At 45.8% G+C, this 20232-nt stretch overlaps 1 protein-coding gene across 1 annotated transcript; it reads left to right on the top strand.

Moving 5' to 3' along the window:
- The first annotated feature begins 10069 nt into the window (after positions 1–10069).
- DNAJB9 (DnaJ heat shock protein family (Hsp40) member B9) lies at positions 10070–19919 on the top strand. The gene is made up of 3 exons (XM_068276519.1): positions 10070–10226; positions 12287–12514; positions 15862–19919. The coding sequence occupies exons 2-3, from the start codon at positions 12298–12300 to the stop codon at positions 16308–16310; spliced, it is 666 nt and encodes a 221-aa protein (XP_068132620.1). The 5' UTR covers positions 10070–10226; positions 12287–12297; the 3' UTR covers positions 16311–19919.
- Positions 19920–20232: the final 313 nt, after the last annotated feature.

Genomic DNA, 20232 nt, shown 5'->3' with positions numbered 1-20232 from the left:
GCCCAGTATGGATATGGTAGCCCATGACCACGCCTGCACAATTAAGTGATTTATTTAACCAGAGAGGGACCTAGGCTTCAATTCATCAAAGGGTGTTCGATAACAAAACCCCAGTCCTTAAAATACCGCATTCGGTATTTTACACTTCACTGTGCTAATTCATCAATATTTTCCCATGTGTGGTAGAGGTTCGTTAAGTTACCGAACTACTAGGCTTCAATTCATCAAAGGCTGTTCGATAACAGCAGAGTGGTGCAGAGCAGCTTGGAATGTCCGTGTGTTGTTACAAGCTGATAACAATAGAAGGCATCCAGACATCCCTTTAGATGTAAAGGTGTTATAGTTACTGTTATTTATACTGCCTCTGCTGCTCTGAATCTGTCGATCAGTCTTTCTTAACATTTTATTTATTTGCCACAACGTAGATGAACTTCCTGGAGACATTACAAATGCCATGCTTGGTGATTTCACCACCAGCATCTTTGCATTATCAAACAGGGCCTGAAAGGGTTACACCACCGAAGGGAATCTGGGGATATATTTTGACCCGTTCTCTCTGCTCACTGCTTGGGGGGTCTGAAAGCTTGTGTGGAGAAGCCTGTGTGACCTATCAGCCGCACTTGCAGGAGAACAGGGGCTGTTTCTATTGGCTGCCTGCTCCTGCTAATCATGAAAACATTCACACAGAAGGCTTTCGAAGCCTGTAACGACAGGGGAGAGCTTGAGATAAACACCGAATGTGTTATCGAATGTGGGAACCTTGATGAATTAACATTTGTTGAGCACATGTCGGTAATTTATCTCATTGCTGTGTCATTTCAGCTTCTCATTCGGTAACAGCTTTGATGAATTAACATTTTCTAAAGTGCTTCGTTAAGTCAGCTGTTTTCAGCATTACCGAATGCGGTAATGCTTGATGAATTGAAGCCCTAGTCCTGGAACGGTGTGACGTAAGAAGATTTATTTTGTTATGGATCTGTGTTTGCTGGGGGAGGGGATTGTGTTTTGCACTTGTGTATTGATTTGGGGGGGGGGGTGCTGTTAGTTTAAGGGGGCGGCTGGTGACAGTGGGCCTTGGGCGGTAAAAAGTACAAATCCGGCCCTGAGCCCCATTACAAGTATATGGGAGTAACACCTGGTATAGTTAAACCCTGATATAACAGAACTTCTGTTATAGTAAACCTGTTCTTGGTCCCTGCAGTATTCAGTACCCAGTTATAGTGGAAAGTGGACGGGCGCATGCATCATAAGTCAGTCGGAAACCCATGCGCTGTGGTCAGGGTGGCAGCCACTTGTAGCCTGCTCACTATCTGCACGCTACTCTCGCCCAGCGTGGATTACCTCAAAAGCACCAGCCAGTGAAACCTATGCTTTCAGCGTAAGCTACTGCCTGATTACTGAGGGGTTGCCTGTCATCTGTGACTTGCTAGTGTATGGCTGCAATGCTACAGTATTATCCATACTGCACAGGCGTGTGGACATACTATAAGTAATGTACCTGCATTTAAAGGGGACCAGCAGGGGCGGCGCCAGGGGGGTGCAAGGGGGTGCTCAAGCACCCCCTAGAATTGTCCAAGCACCCCCTGGCGTGAACTGACTTCAGGCGTCTAAGAGACGCCGAGTCAGTTCACAGCGGCAGCCCAGAGCAGCAGGCTGGGCTACGGTAAGATGGCCGCCCGAAGCCCTGCTCTGCAGACTTCGAGTCTGCAGTGCAGGGCTTTGGGCGGCCATTTTCCCGTAGCCCTGCTCTCAGCATGCAGGCAGGAAGTAACCTGACGTCCGGAAAGAAGAGGATCGTGGGAGCTGCGCGCCACAAGGAGGTCGGGACAGGAGGTCGGGAAAGAAGGTCTTCTGGCTGTAGGTGAGTAAATGGGTTTTTCTTTTCTTTTTCAGGTGGTACTGCTGATTGTGGTCACCTGCTACTGATTGTGCATATTGGGGTCATATCTGCTACCGATTGTGCATATTGGGGTCATATCTGCTACCGATTGTGCATATTGGGGCCATATCTGCTAACGATTGTGCATATTGGGGCCATATCTGCTACCGATTGTGCATATTGGGGCCATATCTGCTACCGATTGTGCATATTGGGGCCATATCTGCTACCGATTGTGCATATTGGGGCCATATCTGCTAACGATTGTGCATATTGGGGCCATATCTGCTACCGATTGTGCATATTGGGGCCATATCTGCTAACGATTGTGCATATTGGGGCCATATCTGCTACCGATTGTGCATATTGGGGCCATATCTGCTAACGATTGTGCATATTGGGGTCATATCTGATAACGATTGTGCATATTGTAGTGTTGTCCGGATCATGAACGATTCGGATCTTTGATCCGAATCTATTTTATGAGTCGATCATCCGAATCATCAAAATGAGTGATTGGGATCGGAAAAAGGGGCGGGGCACGGAGCGACACGCCCCCTCTCAGCGGGCAGCGGGGTCCTGGAAGCAGAGCTGAGATGGATCGCTCTGTTGGATGGGAGGCAGCCTTGCAGGGACAGGTAGATAAGAGAGGGGACATGGGTGCCACTGCCAGATATGTGTAGAGCACACATACTGGCTGCAATGTGCTTCTCATTACAGGCTGTCTGTTCGTAGTTGTGCACAGTGAACACATTGGAAGCTTTTGGCTCAGCACAGCTCAGTAACTTTGCAGGCACTGTGATTGCAGCGTAATATGATCCTCCTGCACTCGGCACAGCTGCACTTATCTTCTGGGAATGCTTTCCTTCACTTTGAGACGTTTGCATGGAAAGTACACAGATGAGCATATAGGTGAAATATATGTAAAGCATATGATTGCAGCATGTAGGTATTGTGTGCACAAACATTTCTGCTCTCTGCTCGTCCCTCCTCCCTTCTCTGTCCACTCCCTGCCCTCGGTCCATCTTCTCCCCTTCTCTCTGTGTGTCCACCCCCCTCCCCTTCTCCTGTCCACAGCAGGGAAAGACCTGTCCTGCTAGTCATCTCACCCCGAATGCGTCGGTAGTAAAATGATCCGAGATTCGGATCAAAGATCCGGATCTTTTCAATGATCCGATTCGAATCATCCGGATCATTGAAAAGATCCGAACTTCCCATCTCTAGCATATTGGGGTTATTGAACATGTTTTTTGTTCAAATCTGCTCACATTACATGTATTTTCTTGAGAAAACCTGCACAATTATGTGAATTTTCTGGGGAAAGGGTCACCAAAACTTGGGCCCTCTGTCTTTGCGTTGCACTTTTAAAGGGAACCCGAGGTGAGAATAATATTGAGGCTGCCATATTTATCTCCTTTTAAGTAATACCAGCTGCCTGGCTGCCGTGTTGGTCCTCTGCCTCTAATTCTTTCAACCATAGACCCTGAACAAGCATGCAGCAGGCCAGGGGTTTCTGACAATATTGTCAGAACTGACAAGATTAGCTGCATGCTTGTTTCTGGTGTAATTCAGTTCACTACTACAGCCAAATAGATCAGCAGGGCTGCCAGGCAACTAGAATTTTTTAAAAGGAAATAAATATGGCAGCCTACATATCACTCTCACCCTGGGTTCACATTAAATTACAGTTAGCCCCGCCCTCATCCGGTCATGACCACGTCCATTTAGGTTTTAGCCACACCCATTTAAGTTTTAGCCACACCCATTTTTGCAGCGACGCACTTCACACGCCGCAGGTCATCAGCTACCCCGGAAATTGGTCCAGCACCTGCATAGCACCTCCTAAAAAAAAATCCTGGAGCCGCCACTGGGGACCAGAGATGGGGACATGAAAAAGATGTTATACATACCTGGGGCTTCCTCCAGCCCCATACGCTCTGATGGATCCCACGCCGCCGTCCTCCGCTGCCCGCAGCTATGAGAACCGGGACCCCGCTCTGCCGTCAGTCGGAGCCAGTCTAAGCGTAAGGGAAGTGCGCTGTTTGCGTATCTCTGCAGCAGCCGCTGGAGAGATACGTAGGGGCCGCACTTCTCCTGCGTAGCTGGCTCCGATGACGTGACGGGACCCGGTTCTCATAGATGCGGGCAGCAGAGGACGGCGCATGGTATCGACTAGAGCGTATGGGGCTGAAGGAAGCCCCAGGTATGTATAACATCTTTTTCATGTCCCCATCTCTGGTTCCCTTTAACTGGTGAGACCTATGCGAGCTGTTGTGTGATTATAGCATGCAAATTGCTGCATATTGAGCACTGTGCAGTTTGATCTAGTATAGACGAGACGCTGTCTGTGATTACTTGCTAAAATATCAGAAAGAAAAAATGACTCCCAATTATTGACGGAATTAAGATCTAGAACTATAATATACTTTATGACCATTTCTGATATAGTAAACTTATGCTAGAGTTAGCCACTTTTTCGGTCCCTTGGAGCTTGCTATAATACGGAAAATTGAATACTTACCTACCGGTAATTTTCCTTTCCATATGTGTCCATGGCAGCACGGATGGGTTAATGCCCGCCCACCTAACCCCATAGGACCATACATGCATAAATTTCTCCCAGTTACTCCCCCCCAGTACTCTTAACTCGGAATCACCGAATCTTGGGAGGGAGCTCCGTGCTGCCATGGACACATATGGAAAGGAAAATTACCGGTAGGTAAGTATTCAATTTTCCGTATTCCATACATGTCCATGTCAGCACGGATGGGAGTTAACTAGAAAGAACAATACAGGGAGGGATGAGGTGCAATGCTTGAACATAAAGTTTAATGTTACTTCACATCAATTTTAATACAGCAGTTCCAAACTGTACAGAAGAATTAACTGCAGGGTCTACCCTATAATGCCTCATGAAGGTATTAATCGAGGACCAGTTAGCAGCCTGACAAATTTTTTCAGCTGGCACTTTGTTAAAGGCGGCCCAGGATGCCGCTATTCCCCTTGTCGAATGGGCTGTCACCTGTTGTGGTGGAGGTAAGTTGTTGGCCCTATAAGCTGCCTGAATAATGAAAACTAACCACTGAGCTATTGTGCGAGATGATGCTGGTTGTCCTGTCCTGTAACCTGTTGGGACTACAAACAATTTTTCAGTCTTTCTTATTTGTCTCGTTCTCTCGAGATAGACTTTTAACGTGCGTCCTACATCCAAAGGATGAGGTTGAGCACTGGTCTCCTCTGTTAAAGTTGGCAGCGTCCACTCCTGGTTAAAATGATAAACCGTTGCAACTTTGGGTATAAAATGTTGAACTGGCCTTAGCACTACCCTATCTGGATAGAAGGTCAATGCTGGTTCCTCGCACCCCAAGGCTTGGAGTTCCGAAATCCTTCTGGCCGAGGCCATTGCCACCAGGAATACCGCTTTATGAGTTAACTGTCTCAGAGTGCAGTTTTCCAGATCTAGAAAAGGTGGCCGTGACAGTGTCTCTAAGACTAGTGGAAGATCCCATTTAGGAAACGTAGCCTTGATTGGTGGTCTCTCCTTCATGACACCCCGAAGGAATTGAACCACTAGGGGGTGCAATGCCCACCTTTGGTCTGTGAGCGCTGAGAGTGCAGATATTTGGACTTTAAGGGAATGGAATCCTAGTCCTTTGTCAAGGCCTGACTGTAGAAATTGCAAGATATGGGTCACTTGCGGCTGCAATGGTTGGAAATGTTGTTGCGATGCAAACTCCTGAAATCTTGTCCAGACTCTCTGATATGAGCTGTTGGTTGAGGGCTTTCTCGCTTTCAGTAACGTTTCAATGACTTCAGTGGAGCAGCCTAAAGATCGCAACTTCCCCCTCTCAATCTCCAGACAGCCAGGTTCAATCTGTGCGGATGAGGATGGTATACTGGCCCCTGAGACAATAAGTTGTTGATTGACGGGAGAAACACTGGTTGCTGAGTTTTGAGGTACCACAACAGTGGGAACCAGGGCCTCTTGGGCCAGAACGGAATCACCGCTATCAATATCACATTTTCCCTTATCAGCCTCAGTAGTAGTTGATGAATCAGTGGGATTGGTAGATATACATAGGCCAGGGTAAAGTCCCAGGGTGCTAGAAGTGCATCCGTTCCCACTGCTTTCGGTGTTTGTCGCCTGGCGTAAAACTTCTCGCACTTGGTATTGAGTGAGGTTGCCATCAGATCGATCTGCGGGGTTCCGAACTGCGCACAGATGGTCTGGAATACCTCGGTGTTCAGTGACCACTCGTTGTTGTCCAGTTGTGATCTGCTGAGATAGTCTGCTGTTATGTTCTCTTTCCCTGGGATATAAACTGCTGAGAGACTGCTGAGATACCTCTCCGCAAATAGAAAAATTGGGGCTATTTCTCGAAGAAGAGTCCTTGACCTTGTTCCACCCTGTCGTCTTACGTAGGCCACCGCTGTTCGATTGTCCATCCGGAGAACAACATGTCGTGATTGTAACTGTTCCTTGAAGCTGTGCAGAGCTAGCAGAGCTGCTCTGATCTCTAGTATATTGGCTGGGACCTGTCTCTGCTGCTGTCCCCACTGGCCCTGAGCCGTCTGTAATTGAAGATGTGCTCCCCAGCCCATCTGGCTGGCATCCGTAGTAAGTATGATCGTGGATGATGGCTGAATAGCTAGAGGTGTCGATAGGTTTTCCCGACGTGTCCACCAAAACAAGGCTTCTCTCATCTCCGGTGTTATTACTATCCTCTGATCTATGTGTCTGCTGACCCACTGGGTTAAGAATCCGATTTGCCAAGGTCTTGTATGCCATTGCGCCCATCTTAGCATCGGGATTGTGGAAGTCATTGAACCTAACACACTGAGACATTGTCTCGCTGTCAAGGTCGACATACATATCGTGTTCCTTACTATCTGTTGGATTTTTAACTGTTTCTCCTCCGGAAGACTGATCAGGTTGTGCCTTGTTTGGAGACGTGCACCCAGAAATATCAGGTCCTGTGATGGCTGTAACTGGCTCTTGGCAAGATTTATTCTCCACCCGAATCTTTGTAACTCCTGTAGCAATATCTGTTTGTGTTGAATGATGACATCTCTGTCCTGATGTAATAACAGTAAGTCGTCGAGATAATGATAAAGTCTGAGACCCCGTAGTCTTAATATTTCGACTAATGCCAGAAGTATTTTTGAAAAGGTTCTGGGGGCTGTGGATATGCCGAAGGGCAAACAACGGAACTGTAGGTGTTGACTTCCCACTTTGAACCTTAGGAACCTTTGGTATTGAGGATGTATTGCAATATGCAGGTAGGCATCCTCCAGGTCTACAGAGAGGGCCCAATCGTTTGGCATAAGAATCTTCACTATCGTCTGAATGGTCTCCATCTTGAAGTGTTGTACCCTGATGAAAGAATTTAGTTTCCTTAAGTCCATCACTGGTCTGAGGTCGCCCGATTTCTTTTTGACAAAAAAGAGGGGTGAATATACTCCTAGGCCTCTCTGTGACAGTGGAACTTCCATAATAGCATTCTTTAGCTTTAGATCGTGAATGTAACTGTTCAGAATGTCCCTCTTTTCCTGGCTTTTGGGCATACTTGTTGCCCTGAAGATGTTGGGGGGTTCTCTGAGGAATTTCCAACGATGACCTGTTTGTATCGTGTGCGTGATCCATCGGTTTTGCATTGTTTCTGCCCAGATATTCGCGAAGTATTTCAATCTTCCCCCCACCGGAAGTATCTGGACTGGCTGACCGTCAAAAGGACTTTTGCTGATTTTGGGGCTGCGTCTTCCTCTGCTTGTTCAATCTTACTAGCGTTGTTTGAGAGCTCTGCCAGGTCTTTCTAAAGTCTCTACCAGGTCTAGAAGGTCCACTAGCCCTGAATCTACCCTGGTAGGAACCTCTATGATAAGTACTTCTTCTTGGTTTCTGATCCTGTGGGATTAGGCCGGACTTCCCTCCAGTCACCCTACGGATCGCCGTGTCCATCTCTTCCCCGAAGAGATTCCTTCCGTCATACGGAATTTTACACCAATCTTGTTTTGATGTTGCGTCCGCCGACCAGCCCTTCAACCAAAGCGCTCTCTTCGCTATAACGGAATGTAGCATTGACCCTGACGAACATCGAAGGATGTCGACCGCTGCTTCTCCCATGAAATCAGCTGTTAATTTGATGTCGTCGAGTGCAGCAATGATTGTGTCTTTGTCTGTGTCCGCTCTTATCGATTCCTCGATATTATATAACCAGGATCTAAGTGCTTCGGCTACTGCTGTCAAGGCTATTGCTGGTTTACAAGCGCCTCCAGACGCTACATAGGCTTTTTTACACTCTGCATCAATTTTCCTGTCAAGGGGATCCTTGAAGGAAGCCGCGTCTTCTCTAGGGAGCGTCACATGCTTGGCCAGGCCAATGACTGAGGCGTCCACCTTGGGAGGATTCTCTAAGGCAGATAACTTGCCCTCCTCCATAGGATATAGCTTATTCAGTCTATTAGAGACTACTACTTTTTTGTCCGTCTTTTTCCATTCCTCTATAATGATCTCTTGTATAGTATCAATAAGAGGGAAAGCTTTCACCGATTTTTTCAAATGGGGGTAATACTCCCTCTGGGAAGACGTCGCTGGGTCCTGAGTGTTATCCTCCTGCCACTGCATGGCTTCCCGTACTGACTGTACGAAGGGCTGGACTAAATTGAAGTTAAACCCTACGTCAGGAAGATCTGGTTCATCACCCGATTGTGAGGTCCCAGGTTGTGCGGCTGCTGTCTCTGTCGGTGCAGGAGGAGGAGTCGGTAATGACTTTATGTAATCGTTCATTGACTCCTGCACTGCCTCCCTGATCATGAGCCCTATGTCTTTCGGCTGGTCTGTGCCGGCTGACATGGATTTGAAGCATGAATAGCACACTAATTTGTCAGGCATTACTTCACGTCCACAGGCCCAGCATCTTTTCCTCGACGAATGTCTATGATATGATCTTTCTCTACTGGAAGATCTACTATGGTGACGTCTTCTACGTGAGGATCTTCTCCTTGAGCGAGATCTGCTTCTGGAGTTCCTTCTCTTGCGGCTTCGTGAGCGTGACTCTGAAGGGTCTCGACGCTTTGGAGGCTCCTTGCGTTTCTTTGGCTCTTGCGGCTCTGCTGGCCTGCAAGAGAACCATAAGTCAGCTCACCCCCTTCCTGTATAACAAAGCACTTACCCCTAGTAGCTTAGTGCCTTACCCACTGCTTTGACTGTCTCCCTGGTCAATAGGTTCCTCCTGCTCCACATCAACAGCATCTGCTGCAGAAATAAACATATATGACTAAGTATAAGAAACCGCATCCCAAAGATAATGCTGACAATTAGCTACACAAATGCAGGCAACCTACCCTGTGACATCTTAGATCTCGCTTGGCCTCTCCTTGCTATCCTGCATCAACCTCCGTCTGAGCACACTGACAGGCAGCGCCGGACGCTGCGCTGTCAAATTTAAATCCCCCACCCTGGGCAGAGCCCTCCAATCAGCGTAGGGGAGGCGGCGCCAACAACGGCTAGGGACGTCCTGACGTCACCACGACCCGCCCACACAACAGAGGAAGGCGGAAGCTCTCGCAGAGCGCACGGATAACGCCTAGCAAACGCACCACGTGGAGCAGGCAACCGGGCAGCGTTTAGCCACACAACAGGCAAGAGAGCCGGAGGATTTACCTCACCAGAAGCCTTAGTCCGCGGCCAGCAGCGGATCCTGCCTAACAAGTGAGCCATTTAGACTCTGATTAGGCGCATCACGCAGGAGGGGTGACCTGCATGGGAGGGGGGGTTAGACACTTACTACTGTAAACTTTACTTAGCTTTGCACGCATGGTCCTGAGTAGGTGATGACGAGGACAAAAAGACTACTGGGGGGGAGTAACTGGGAGAAATTTATGCATGTATGGTCCTATGGGGTTAGGTGGGCGGGCATTAACCCATCCGTGCTGACATGGACATGTATGGAAAAAGGGATTCAGCAGCCAGAAGAATGCTCAGTTGAGGCAAAGCGAAAGTACACGTTGACGTTAGACAGTTGCTCCGCAACCGGGAACCTAATGCGTGCTACGTGACGCGTTCATCTCTGCCTCTTTGGCACTTGAGTCTACGCATGCTCAGTACACTCTTCATTTCGCGGTCAATATTCCGTCCCAGCGGATAAGGAGCTGTCAGCGGAAGTGACGCAGGGTAACTCGGCAAGTAACAACAGCCTTCCACGTGCTCCTAAAATCACATGTTCCTCAGGCGGCCAATAGCGCAGCGTGTCGTGTAGCTGAGCGGCTGGCTTCGGAGGGGCGGGGATCCGGCTGTCTGTACTGAAAAGGGCTGAGCTGTAGGGCAGCGGCGGAGTAGCGGAGCAAGGTAAGTGTGGCGTGTGTATGGCTGCTGCTGGTATCACGGGCGATCGCTGCTGCTGGTTGCTTGTCAGCATTCAGGTGCTGGAGGAAGAGACGAGCCTTCACCTCCTGCTTCTTCTTCGTTGCCAATTCTGTGCCTGTTGTAGAGGAGCCTGTAGACTTTCTGCTTTAATGCGTTGTTGATGTTACGGGGTTAGCTTGTTGTCTTGGTACGGTATAGAGGGTAATGTAGTGGCGGTGTTTCATTGTTACGCGCTGTGGGTATAACTCTTTGCCAGGTTAAAAACACACACGCAAATGGTCAGTCTTCGTGGATACCATGATCTTGAAGTGCATTTTCTGCTTTAACCTGGCAAAGCGTTATACCCACAGAACGTAACAATGGTGTGTGTGTGCATGCTATTTTCAACAGAAATCTGTTTTACATTTTTGTAAAGCAACTCTTCTTGAAATTGTAAAATTTAGAATGCCTTCCTACAAATTTACTCTTCTCCCAGAGCAAAATTACTTTTTTCCCTTTCACTATTAGGTAGTGAAAATCTGACAGGTATGTCAGACTTTCGACTAGCCCATCTCTTCATGGGGGATTTTCAGTTAATTCTTTACATATGCACCTGCTGAACTGCGGTTGCCCAGTTCATATGCCAAAATAGTGTGCAAATGAGTAGGGAGAGCTGGTTGGCATCTTTGTATAGATCCTTTCCAAGGAATGCTTTTGTAAAGCATAAAGGTAATACTGAGAATCCTCCTATGAGGAGATTAGGATTAGTTTGTTACTTGGGGTGAAGTGTACATTTTATGTATTTTAAAGGATACCTGTAGCTACCAAGGAAATAAAGTTACATGCCCACCTTAGAAGAAGGATCTGGATCCACAGAGCCTTCCTTGTCCTCTCCCTGTCTCCTCATTCCTCTGCCAGGCCACCATTCCAATTTCCTGCTGTTTGTATCTTTGGGTCTCCTCTGAAGGAAGTTGAAGTGCTCAGCACACCAAGTACTTCTAAAGAGTGGTTCCATATTGTGCATGTGCGAGTCTGTGCTTGCATGTGTGCAGTAGGGAGCCACTTGTCTTCAGAAGTACTTGGAGAGGTGACTACTTCAGCTGCCTTCTGAGGAGACCCAAAGGCTGCTTTGCTGGTGCTAAGTTCTTACTGCCCAACCAGGGCAGGAGCGCAGCTGACAGGTGGTGAATTTGCTGCTTGTCAGCTGCCTGTGTGAAAGTGGTCTATGGGTGTTGATTGACTGTTTCACCTCTTATTGACAAATGTTCAGGCCTGTCTGATTTGATAGAAATTTGATTGCTTTTCTCCAAAAATCGAATGAAACTATCTATCGTTTTGGGGAAAGATTTCTGGCAGATTTGATCAACCTGAAAAATCCTTAAAGAATTGCTTGGAAAAATCACACAAAAAAAGCGCTGTTTGTGATTACAGATTACTAGCGCTTTTTGGTGTGCACTGGTACTAAATGAAATTTTGATAGATTAGACAGGACAGAAGTTCCGTTGATTGGGGTTAGCAGGAGCAGAGGTTGATTGGCTGTAACATTGCTATTCTACTTCGAGTGGAAAGGGTTAAACTACAGTATTGCTTTTCAGCAGTTTTGATGGTATTCACTGAAATTTTTAGCTTGCTAGCATTATGGGAATTCAGGTCAGCAGGAAATGGCAGCAGCCATTTATTTTGGTCTGGCAGGATGCCCCTTGAGATTAGTTGCTTTGTGGTAATGGGATATAATAGTGTGGTATTTATGGATAATGTAGATTTCAGAAAAATCTTCATTGGAGAATATCTCTAGGCTAAAGCCCCATCTACACGATACGATACGATTACGATTCTATTTACGATACGATTAAATCCAACATGTCCATTTGGGATTCAGTTCGGCTTGCCTTTGCAAAACAATGGCAAATCGAATTGAATCGAATCCCGATCGGACATGTAGAATTTAATCGGATCGTATAAAGAATCGTATCATGTAGATGGGGCTTTAAGCAACTAATGGGTGGGAATCTTACTCTGGCTCCCCTTATTGCTGGTAACAAACCTTCTCTCTTCTCCTACAGGGACCCCGGCGATGGCTTCTGCTCAGTCTGTGCTCACATTTGCTGTTTGCATCCTACTGATATCAGAGGTTATATTGGCAAAAAATACTTACTATGACATCTTGGGGGTTCCAAAAACTGCCTCAGAACGACAGATCAAAAAAGCTTTCCACAAACTGGCAATGAAGTATCATCCTGATAAAAATAAAAGCCCTGATGCGGAGGCTAAGTTTAGAGAAATAGCTGAGGGTAAGTGTTTTTTGTTTGATAATTGGAAAATATTTACAGTGCTGCATTCGTGTAAAGTCACCAGTACATTGTGTGCCAGTCCTCTTAATACTTTAGAACCTGAAAGTAGGAAACAGACCTCCTACATAAATATAAAGTGTTTGTACGGCTCTTCTAGAATGTCAACATAAGTGCAAAAGTTCCTTGGCACTGAATGCATGCTGGACGCTGCACATCTTTAGTAATTGGGGGGGGGGGGGGGGCTACGGCACAACTCCAAACAATGCACAGACCAGCACCATTCATATCCACATTAGTATGCAGCAGAGTTCTAGACTACTCTACATTCTTGACATATCAGCATGACAGGCATAATTATTGTGAGGCAAATGTGATGAGTCATTGTGATGTGATTATATTTCCTATCAAGTATTCGGTTATTAAAATGAATACACAGTGATTCATATTTAATTCCAGCACAAGAATTTACTTTAATAAGAGAAGCAGTAGAGCCTTAAAGGGACTCCGAGCACCTCTTATGGGAATGCCTTTAAGATTCCGACCAGTACTGCAAACTACCTAAAGATGCATACCTTTCTGTAGCTTGTGCTTTCCTCTTTAATTTGATACCTGAATCGCCATTCTACACCAAATGGTTTTCATTCAATTTAAAAATTGTGGCTGCCATCTTGGCTATGCTATAACTTCTGGGTCAATTCTGTCTTCTGTTAGAGAAGTGCATCACTGAATGAAGCAGGAAGAGGAAGTGACACGCATGACAATTGCAAGAGGCTCCTCCAGAGGGGTCATAGCATGACTTTGTTGGAAGTCGTCTGGCTTAAAGGCATGAGAGGTGCTCGGAGACCCTTTAAAGAAATATCCAACAAAAATTACTCTACATAATGGATAGCAAAACCAAGAAAGCTGCAACGTGGCAAACTTTCATAGCAGCAGGCAGTGCTACCTAAATACCCTTTATTTTTAAACTGCTTATTTCTTCACTGTCATCACTCGCGTATATGCCAGCTGCTCATCCAGTTCCAGGCTCTCCACATGGCAGATTATATTGTGGGGTAAAGGAGAACATGTTTTTCACGTGGCTGTACTTTCCAGAAACCTATCTGGGCAAAATGCCTTGAGAGAGGCTAGGTGTTTCTAAAGATGGGACTGCTATTAGTTACTATGAAAGGATAAGAACCATAGTGTTGTAGCCCATCTAGAGCAGGGGTCCCCAAATGTTTTGGGTCGAGGGCCGGGTCAACATACTTCAGACTGCTGGGTAACCGGAGTATACATAAAATGCTGTAGAAGTCTTTGCAGGCCAGACAGTGAAGCATACCTAGGTGACAACCTGCAGTGGACAGAAGTCATCTGATGTGGAATTTGATTGGAAACCAGCAAGTTACTGCTTTGTGGCTTCCATGTGGATGGGTGGTGCCAGCACTGCTATTCTAGATGCGGGCCACCAATATTTAAAGATGTAGCTGACCACATCTATAAGTAATACATTTTGTGTGGGGGCCGGTAAAAAAAGCCTCGGGGCCGCTTTCGGCCCGTGGACCTTTAGTTTGAGGACCACTGATCTAGAGCCTTCTATGGTGGCATTAGAGCTGCAAAGTCTAAAACCATGTCACCAACCACGCCATGGAGCCTTGCACACAACACAATGGCCTCACCCTGAGCAGCTTCTACAGACAGACATAGGTCCTTGTCCTGTGTGCAGCACCAACGCTGGTGGATAGAAGCATAAATAAACTTTAGTGCTGCATTAGCTGTGCACAGACCTTAACCACCCTGGTGTTCTATTAAGATCGCCAGGGCGGCTGCGGGAGGGTTTTTTTTTTTTTAAATAAAAAAAAAAAAATTTCATGCAGCCAACTGAAAGTTGGCTGCATGAAAGCCCACTAGAGGGCGCTCCGAAAGCGTTCTTCTGATCGCCTCCGGCGGCCAAAAGTAACACGGAAGGCTGCAATGAGTGGCCTTCCATGTTTTGCTTACTTCGTCGCCATGGCGACGAGCGGAGTGACGTCATGGACGTCAGCTGACGCCAGCCGCCTCCGATCCAGACCTTAGCGCTGGCCGGAACTATTTGTTCCGGCTGCGCAGGGCTCAGGCGGCTAGGGGGACCCTCTTTCGCCGCTGCTCGCGGCGGCGATCGGGCAGCACACGCGGCTGGCAAAGTGCCGGCTGCGTGTGCTGCACTTTATTTGATCCAAATCGCCCAGCAGGGCCTGAGCGGCACCCTCTGGCGGTAATGGACGAGCTGAGCTCGTCCATACCGCTAAGGTGGTTAAAGGAAACCTGAGACAACATGTAATAAAAGATTCATAAATACCTGGGGCTTCCTCCAGCCCAATCTGTCCATCTCCGCCGTCCTCCACCTTCTAGATCCTCAGTAAGGGCAGCGCATGTGCAGTGCGGCTGTTCGTTGTCCAACCCCTCGCCCCATGGCTGGGAGCATTCTGCACCATGCAGAACTTGCAGAAGATCCGGAGGGCGGTGGCGAGGGAAATATCAGGCTGGAGGATGCCCCAGGTAGGTATGCAGTTCACCTCAGGTATATTTAAATGCACAGGCTCAATAATTGAGTGTAAATGACAGCAGGGCTGTGGAGTCGGGGCAATTTTGGGCACCCGGAGTTGGAGTCATTGATTTCATAAACGTCTGAGTCGGATGATTTTGTACAAAATCCACAGCCCTGTTAAGTATTAGACTAAGGAGTTGGAGTCTGAAGATTTTTGTACCGACTCCACAGCCCTGAATGACAGCACGGTATGCAGAAGTTGCGCATAAATTACAAAATGTAGTGCCATAATTGACAGTATATAGAGTGAAGGTCAAGTGGAAAAAAAAAACCTATAGCCAGTACAGTCATACCGTTTCTGATCTAAAAGTTGAGAGCTTTCAGATTGCATATATTCACCCGATGTGGTCACACCTCTATATGAATTTCATTCTCTAATGGTCAGTTCACAAGCTTGTCAGCTGTATTAACGTTCACTGCAATCTCATACCTCCAATAAAATGGAGTCTTAACTTTTGTCAAATGACCTACTGTGCTGCTAATATCAAATGTATTACAAAAATAACCCCCCCCCCCCCCCCCCACACACACACACTCCTTTCCACCTACCTGACCTATACTCTGTAGGATTTCTCCCTCCAACCATCACCTACATTCTGTGCCACCTATCTTCTAATCTTCCCAGTGACTGCCTGTCCACCCTTTCTGGCACTCCAGTCTGTGCTCTGCCCAGTGGGGGCATATTTGCTAGTTTGTATTATTTTTTTTTTTTTTTTTTTTTTTTTTAACGTTGTGGTAATTTTGAGTTTACCCTAACCCAGGCACTCTACTTTTTGTCTTTCAGCATATGAAACCCTTTCAGATGAAAATAAACGGAAGGAATATGACCAGTTTGGCCATGATGCCTTTACAAATGCTGGTGCAGGGGGAAGCCACAATGAGAAATATTTCCACAAAACTTTCAATTTTGATGATCTCCTCAAAGACTTTGACTTTTTTGCAGAGAGTCAGTATCCTAGATCAAAAAGACACTTTGAAAACCACCATTTTAGAAACCACCAGGACCCTTCCAGTAGGCACAGGCGTCACTTTGATGATTTTTCATTTGGTGGAGGCTTATTTAATGACATGTTTGAAGACATGGAAAAAATGTTTACATTTGAGAGCTTTGGGAACGTACAACACAATATGAGAACTGATCAAAGGTTTCATGGGTCTAGCAAGCACTGTAGAACTGTCACTCAGCGAAGAGGAAACATGGTGACTACCTATACAGATTGTTCAGGGCAATGAATTCTGCTGCATGCCCAGGAAGCTATGTTTCTGCAAACTCCAATGTGTGAACTACCAGTTAGTGCTGTATGGATTTAATGTTTGGTCGTTGTATGGCATGACACACCACTTACAGCAACAAGCAGGAGACAGGCGAACATGTGCACAGTAACATACGGTAGATATTGTAATGAAGTAGGGTGCTGCGTAATTACTGATATGCAAATAATTTAGTTTACCGTTCTAAAGTAACGATATAATGTTGCAAATGCCTGATATGGGTTTAACATTTCTTGATCACTTAAACCTAATGCAACTGTGGCACTTTTTTCCCTTTTTGAGGGAATTTTCCTTGGTAGTTTTATAATTCTGCGGTTCCAAAGCCATCTTCAAATTCATGAATCCCGCCCCATTTTCTGCTACTCAAGCCCCTTTTACACTTAAAGCGGAATATAACCCTGCATTTCAACTTTGCTCTAAAACATTATTTACAGCATATTATATGCAAAAAGCTTTTTTTTTTTTTTTTTTACTAGACCAGCATTGGAAGGGTTACACACAGAGGTTTAAAGTTCAGTGGAGATATGCAGAAGTTCAGATAGATACATTCTATATACTTAAATGTATCTATTGAGAAATGTTACGCACTTCGGCTGTCCTCCAGCTCCTTCTCAGTCAGAGAGTGAGTCCCATTCAACACTTAGATACATTTATGTAAACAAAATGTATCTGTCAGCTTCCGATGCGTCTGCAGAAATCTCCAGGAACTTTAAAGCCCTGTGTAACCCTTCCAATGCTGGTCTAGTAAAAAAAAAAAAATGCTGGTTGCATATAATATACTGTAAATAATGTTTTAGAGCAAAGTTGAAATGCAGGGTTATATACCGCTTTAAAGAAAACCTGAGACATCAGGGTATGTATATAAATTATCTGGTGCTTCCTCCAGCCTTTTCCTATCCATCAAAAGCCTCCTGGATCCCCTGATAGAAGCTCCATTATCTCTGCCAGTCGTGTCGTACTGCGCATGCCCGACCGTGCACTCCTGCAGCTGGGAGCGATCTGTGCTATACTACTGTGGAGGTGCACAACTCTCCCAGCCAAGGCAGCGTGCAGGCGGACTGCGCCAACTGGCAGAAGATAACAGAGGATTTAGGAGGCTTTGGATGTCTGCAAGGGAGTGATGGGCGTGGAGGGGGCTGGAGAAAGCCCCAGGTATATATATAAAACTCTTATGTCCTGTCGTCTCAGGGTTAGTATGGTTTAATCCCACCTTGCTTTAAAAAAAATAAAAAAAAATGCATTTGATTGGCCCTGATCCGTGTCACAATTTTACTTTTGCAAGCAGCCTGGTATTATTTGCATCCCATCTTTGAGCCTCTCCAAATATTCTGTGTAGGTTATGTTGATGACTTATTTGTAGGGATTGTTAATGAGGTGCAAATTTAATGTTTAAGCAGCTTGAAAATGGACCAGTCAAGTGTGACGTGTCCATTTTCAAGCTGCATAAACGTGCAAAAAATTACCATTTGCATTAGCATAACTTTCACCTCCCTTCCACTGACTTCCCTCACTCTGGAATGGCTTCTAAGCCAGCCTTACATGGCACCTTCTGCTTCTATCTCCTCTTCACAGGACAATGCATAGAGCTGGACAGGCACCACATGAACTGTCATTGACTGCCAGCATTGTGAACTGGGATGAGTTGGCTGACTGTGTACAGAAATTGTGAACAGTAGGAATAAAGTAGCAGTGTCTAACAGTTGATTTATGCAAAACAGCACTGATCATGATTACCCCTGCTAGGAGATTGCAGCAGTCCTAGAATGTCCCCCGGATAGTCTAAACCAGGGCTTTTCAACCCTGTCTTAAAAGTACCACCAACAGTGCATGTTTTGTGGAAATCCACCAAGGCAGTTAATCAGCTCTGCTGAGACACTTATTACCACACCTGTGAATGTTTGTGGTTTTCTACAAAACCTGCGCTATTGGTGGTACTTGACAGGGTTGAAAAGCCCTGGTCTAAACTATATAAGGGTGTGTGGGTTTTTTTTTTTTTTTTTTTTTTTTTTTGCGATTCAAGTCATTTGAAGGGAGAGGCATATGGGGGCTTCCATTTCCTTTTAAATAATACCAGTAGCCTGGCACATGCTGATCTTTCTGGTCAGTTTCTGAATCGCACATCTGAGACAAGCATGCAAACAAGCTTGCAGCTAATCTAGTCAGACTTTAGTCTGAGTACCTGATCTGCATGTTAGTGCAGAGTCTATGGCTGAGGGCTCGTTTCCACTATTGCGTTGCGAAATCGCTGCGGCAAAATTCGCATGCAGATGCGAATTTTGCATGCGTGTGCGTGCGAATTCGCACGGATGATGCATGCGAATTTAACCATGGCAATGCCGGTGTGCTTTTCCATTGATTTCATGCAAATTCGCATACCAAAACAGCATGCGAATTTCCTATTAAATACATTAGCGGCGACTTGCATGCGTTCCACTCTCAGGCGAATTCGTTGGCTCTTTTGTGCGTTTTTTCACCGCTGAAAAAAACGCACTTCAACAACGCTACAGTGGAAACAGGCCCATCCACTTGCATTACATGTGCGAATCTGCATGCGTTGGACGCATGCAGATTCGCGATAGTGGAAACGAGCCCTAAATCTGACAAGATTAGCTGCACTTCTGCAGTCAAATAGAGCTGTAGGACTGCCAGGCAACTGGTATTGTATGAACAGAAATAAAGGACAACTGTAGTGAGAAGTATATGGAGGCTGCCATATTTAAGAGGCAGAGGATTAGCAAGACAGCCAGGCACTTTGCATTGCTTAAAATGAAATGCCTATGCCAGCCTTAAGATCCCTCTCACTTCAGATGTGCTTTGTTTGATGCTTCCATCCCTGTGTTAAATATAAAATACACCATGTAACACTCAATACTGTATTTGCATTTATGTACACTTTTGAAATGGCTCTTTCTGGGAAGATTGTATACCTGAAATGCAACTTTCAAAATTTACTTTTTCAGTAATATGACCCTACTTTTGCTTCTGTGACGATGCTTTGTAATGTGCTGTGCCCATGTTTACTTCAGTTGTTTGGTCTTCCTAAATCTTGCTCCTGCTTTGTTTCTGTTATCCTAGCAACTCCCTACAGCCTTTATATGCCCACCAAAGCATACTCCAGTTCCCCTTTTTTTTTGTAACAGGGAATTAAATTGGCTTCCATTGTAATTCGAGCAATACATGGTGGTTTAATGCTGGGAATACACCATGAGATTTTTTTGGCAGATGGTTCAATAATTTCTGACATGTCCGATCTAATTTTTCGATCGTTTTTCTATTAGAAGTGACTGGAAATTGATTGGAAAATCGATCGGACAGTAAATCTGAGAAATCTCATTGTGTATTCCCAGCATTAGACTGCTGCAGCTATGAAGCTCTTTGATATGTGCAATATTTTTACTGTACCCTAACATGTGCTTTTTTTTGTTTTGTGCAGAGTGATCAAAATGTTCTTTTTGTTTTAAGTATTTTCGCACTTTCTGGCATACTCCATAAGACTATTAATCCAATGGATATTGAATGCCATTTGTTCTAGCTCATATGAGATGAGTAAAATAAATAGTTTCTGCATAAGTACCGTGTGTGTGTAATGTTTAACCACTTAGCAACCTCTGCCACGCTTATCTACGCCCCTCTAAAATTCACCTGGGTCACAGGGGCGTAGATGGGCAGATCCTGTTTTCCCGCTGTGAGTGATCGCGTGCACGTGGATGCGTGGCCGCGTTTGGCACCCGCTGGTCAGCCAATCAAAGTGCTTGCAAGTTTGAATGAGCACTGCCAAAGCCAATGACAGTGCTCATTCATTCAGAATGTGTGTAAACATTGTATCAGTCACTATGATCTCAGTAACTGTAACAGCACTCGTGAGAGGATCTCAGATAACTAA

This window comes from Hyperolius riggenbachi, chromosome 3 (genome assembly GCF_040937935.1).
Source record: "Hyperolius riggenbachi isolate aHypRig1 chromosome 3, aHypRig1.pri, whole genome shotgun sequence".
Taxonomy (NCBI): Eukaryota; Metazoa; Chordata; class Amphibia; order Anura; family Hyperoliidae; genus Hyperolius; species Hyperolius riggenbachi.
This window is presented reverse-complemented; position numbering and strand designations above follow the sequence as displayed.

Excerpts from the sequence above, each read along its gene's own strand:
- DNAJB9 (XM_068276519.1), top strand. The coding sequence starts at position 12,298 with ATGGCTTCTGCTCAGTCTGTGCTCACATTTGCTGTTTGCATCCTACTG. Across the intron at positions 12,515-15,861 it reads GTTTAGAGAAATAGCTGAGG|CATATGAAACCCTTTCAGAT; the intron begins GTAAGTGTTTTT and ends TTTGTCTTTCAG.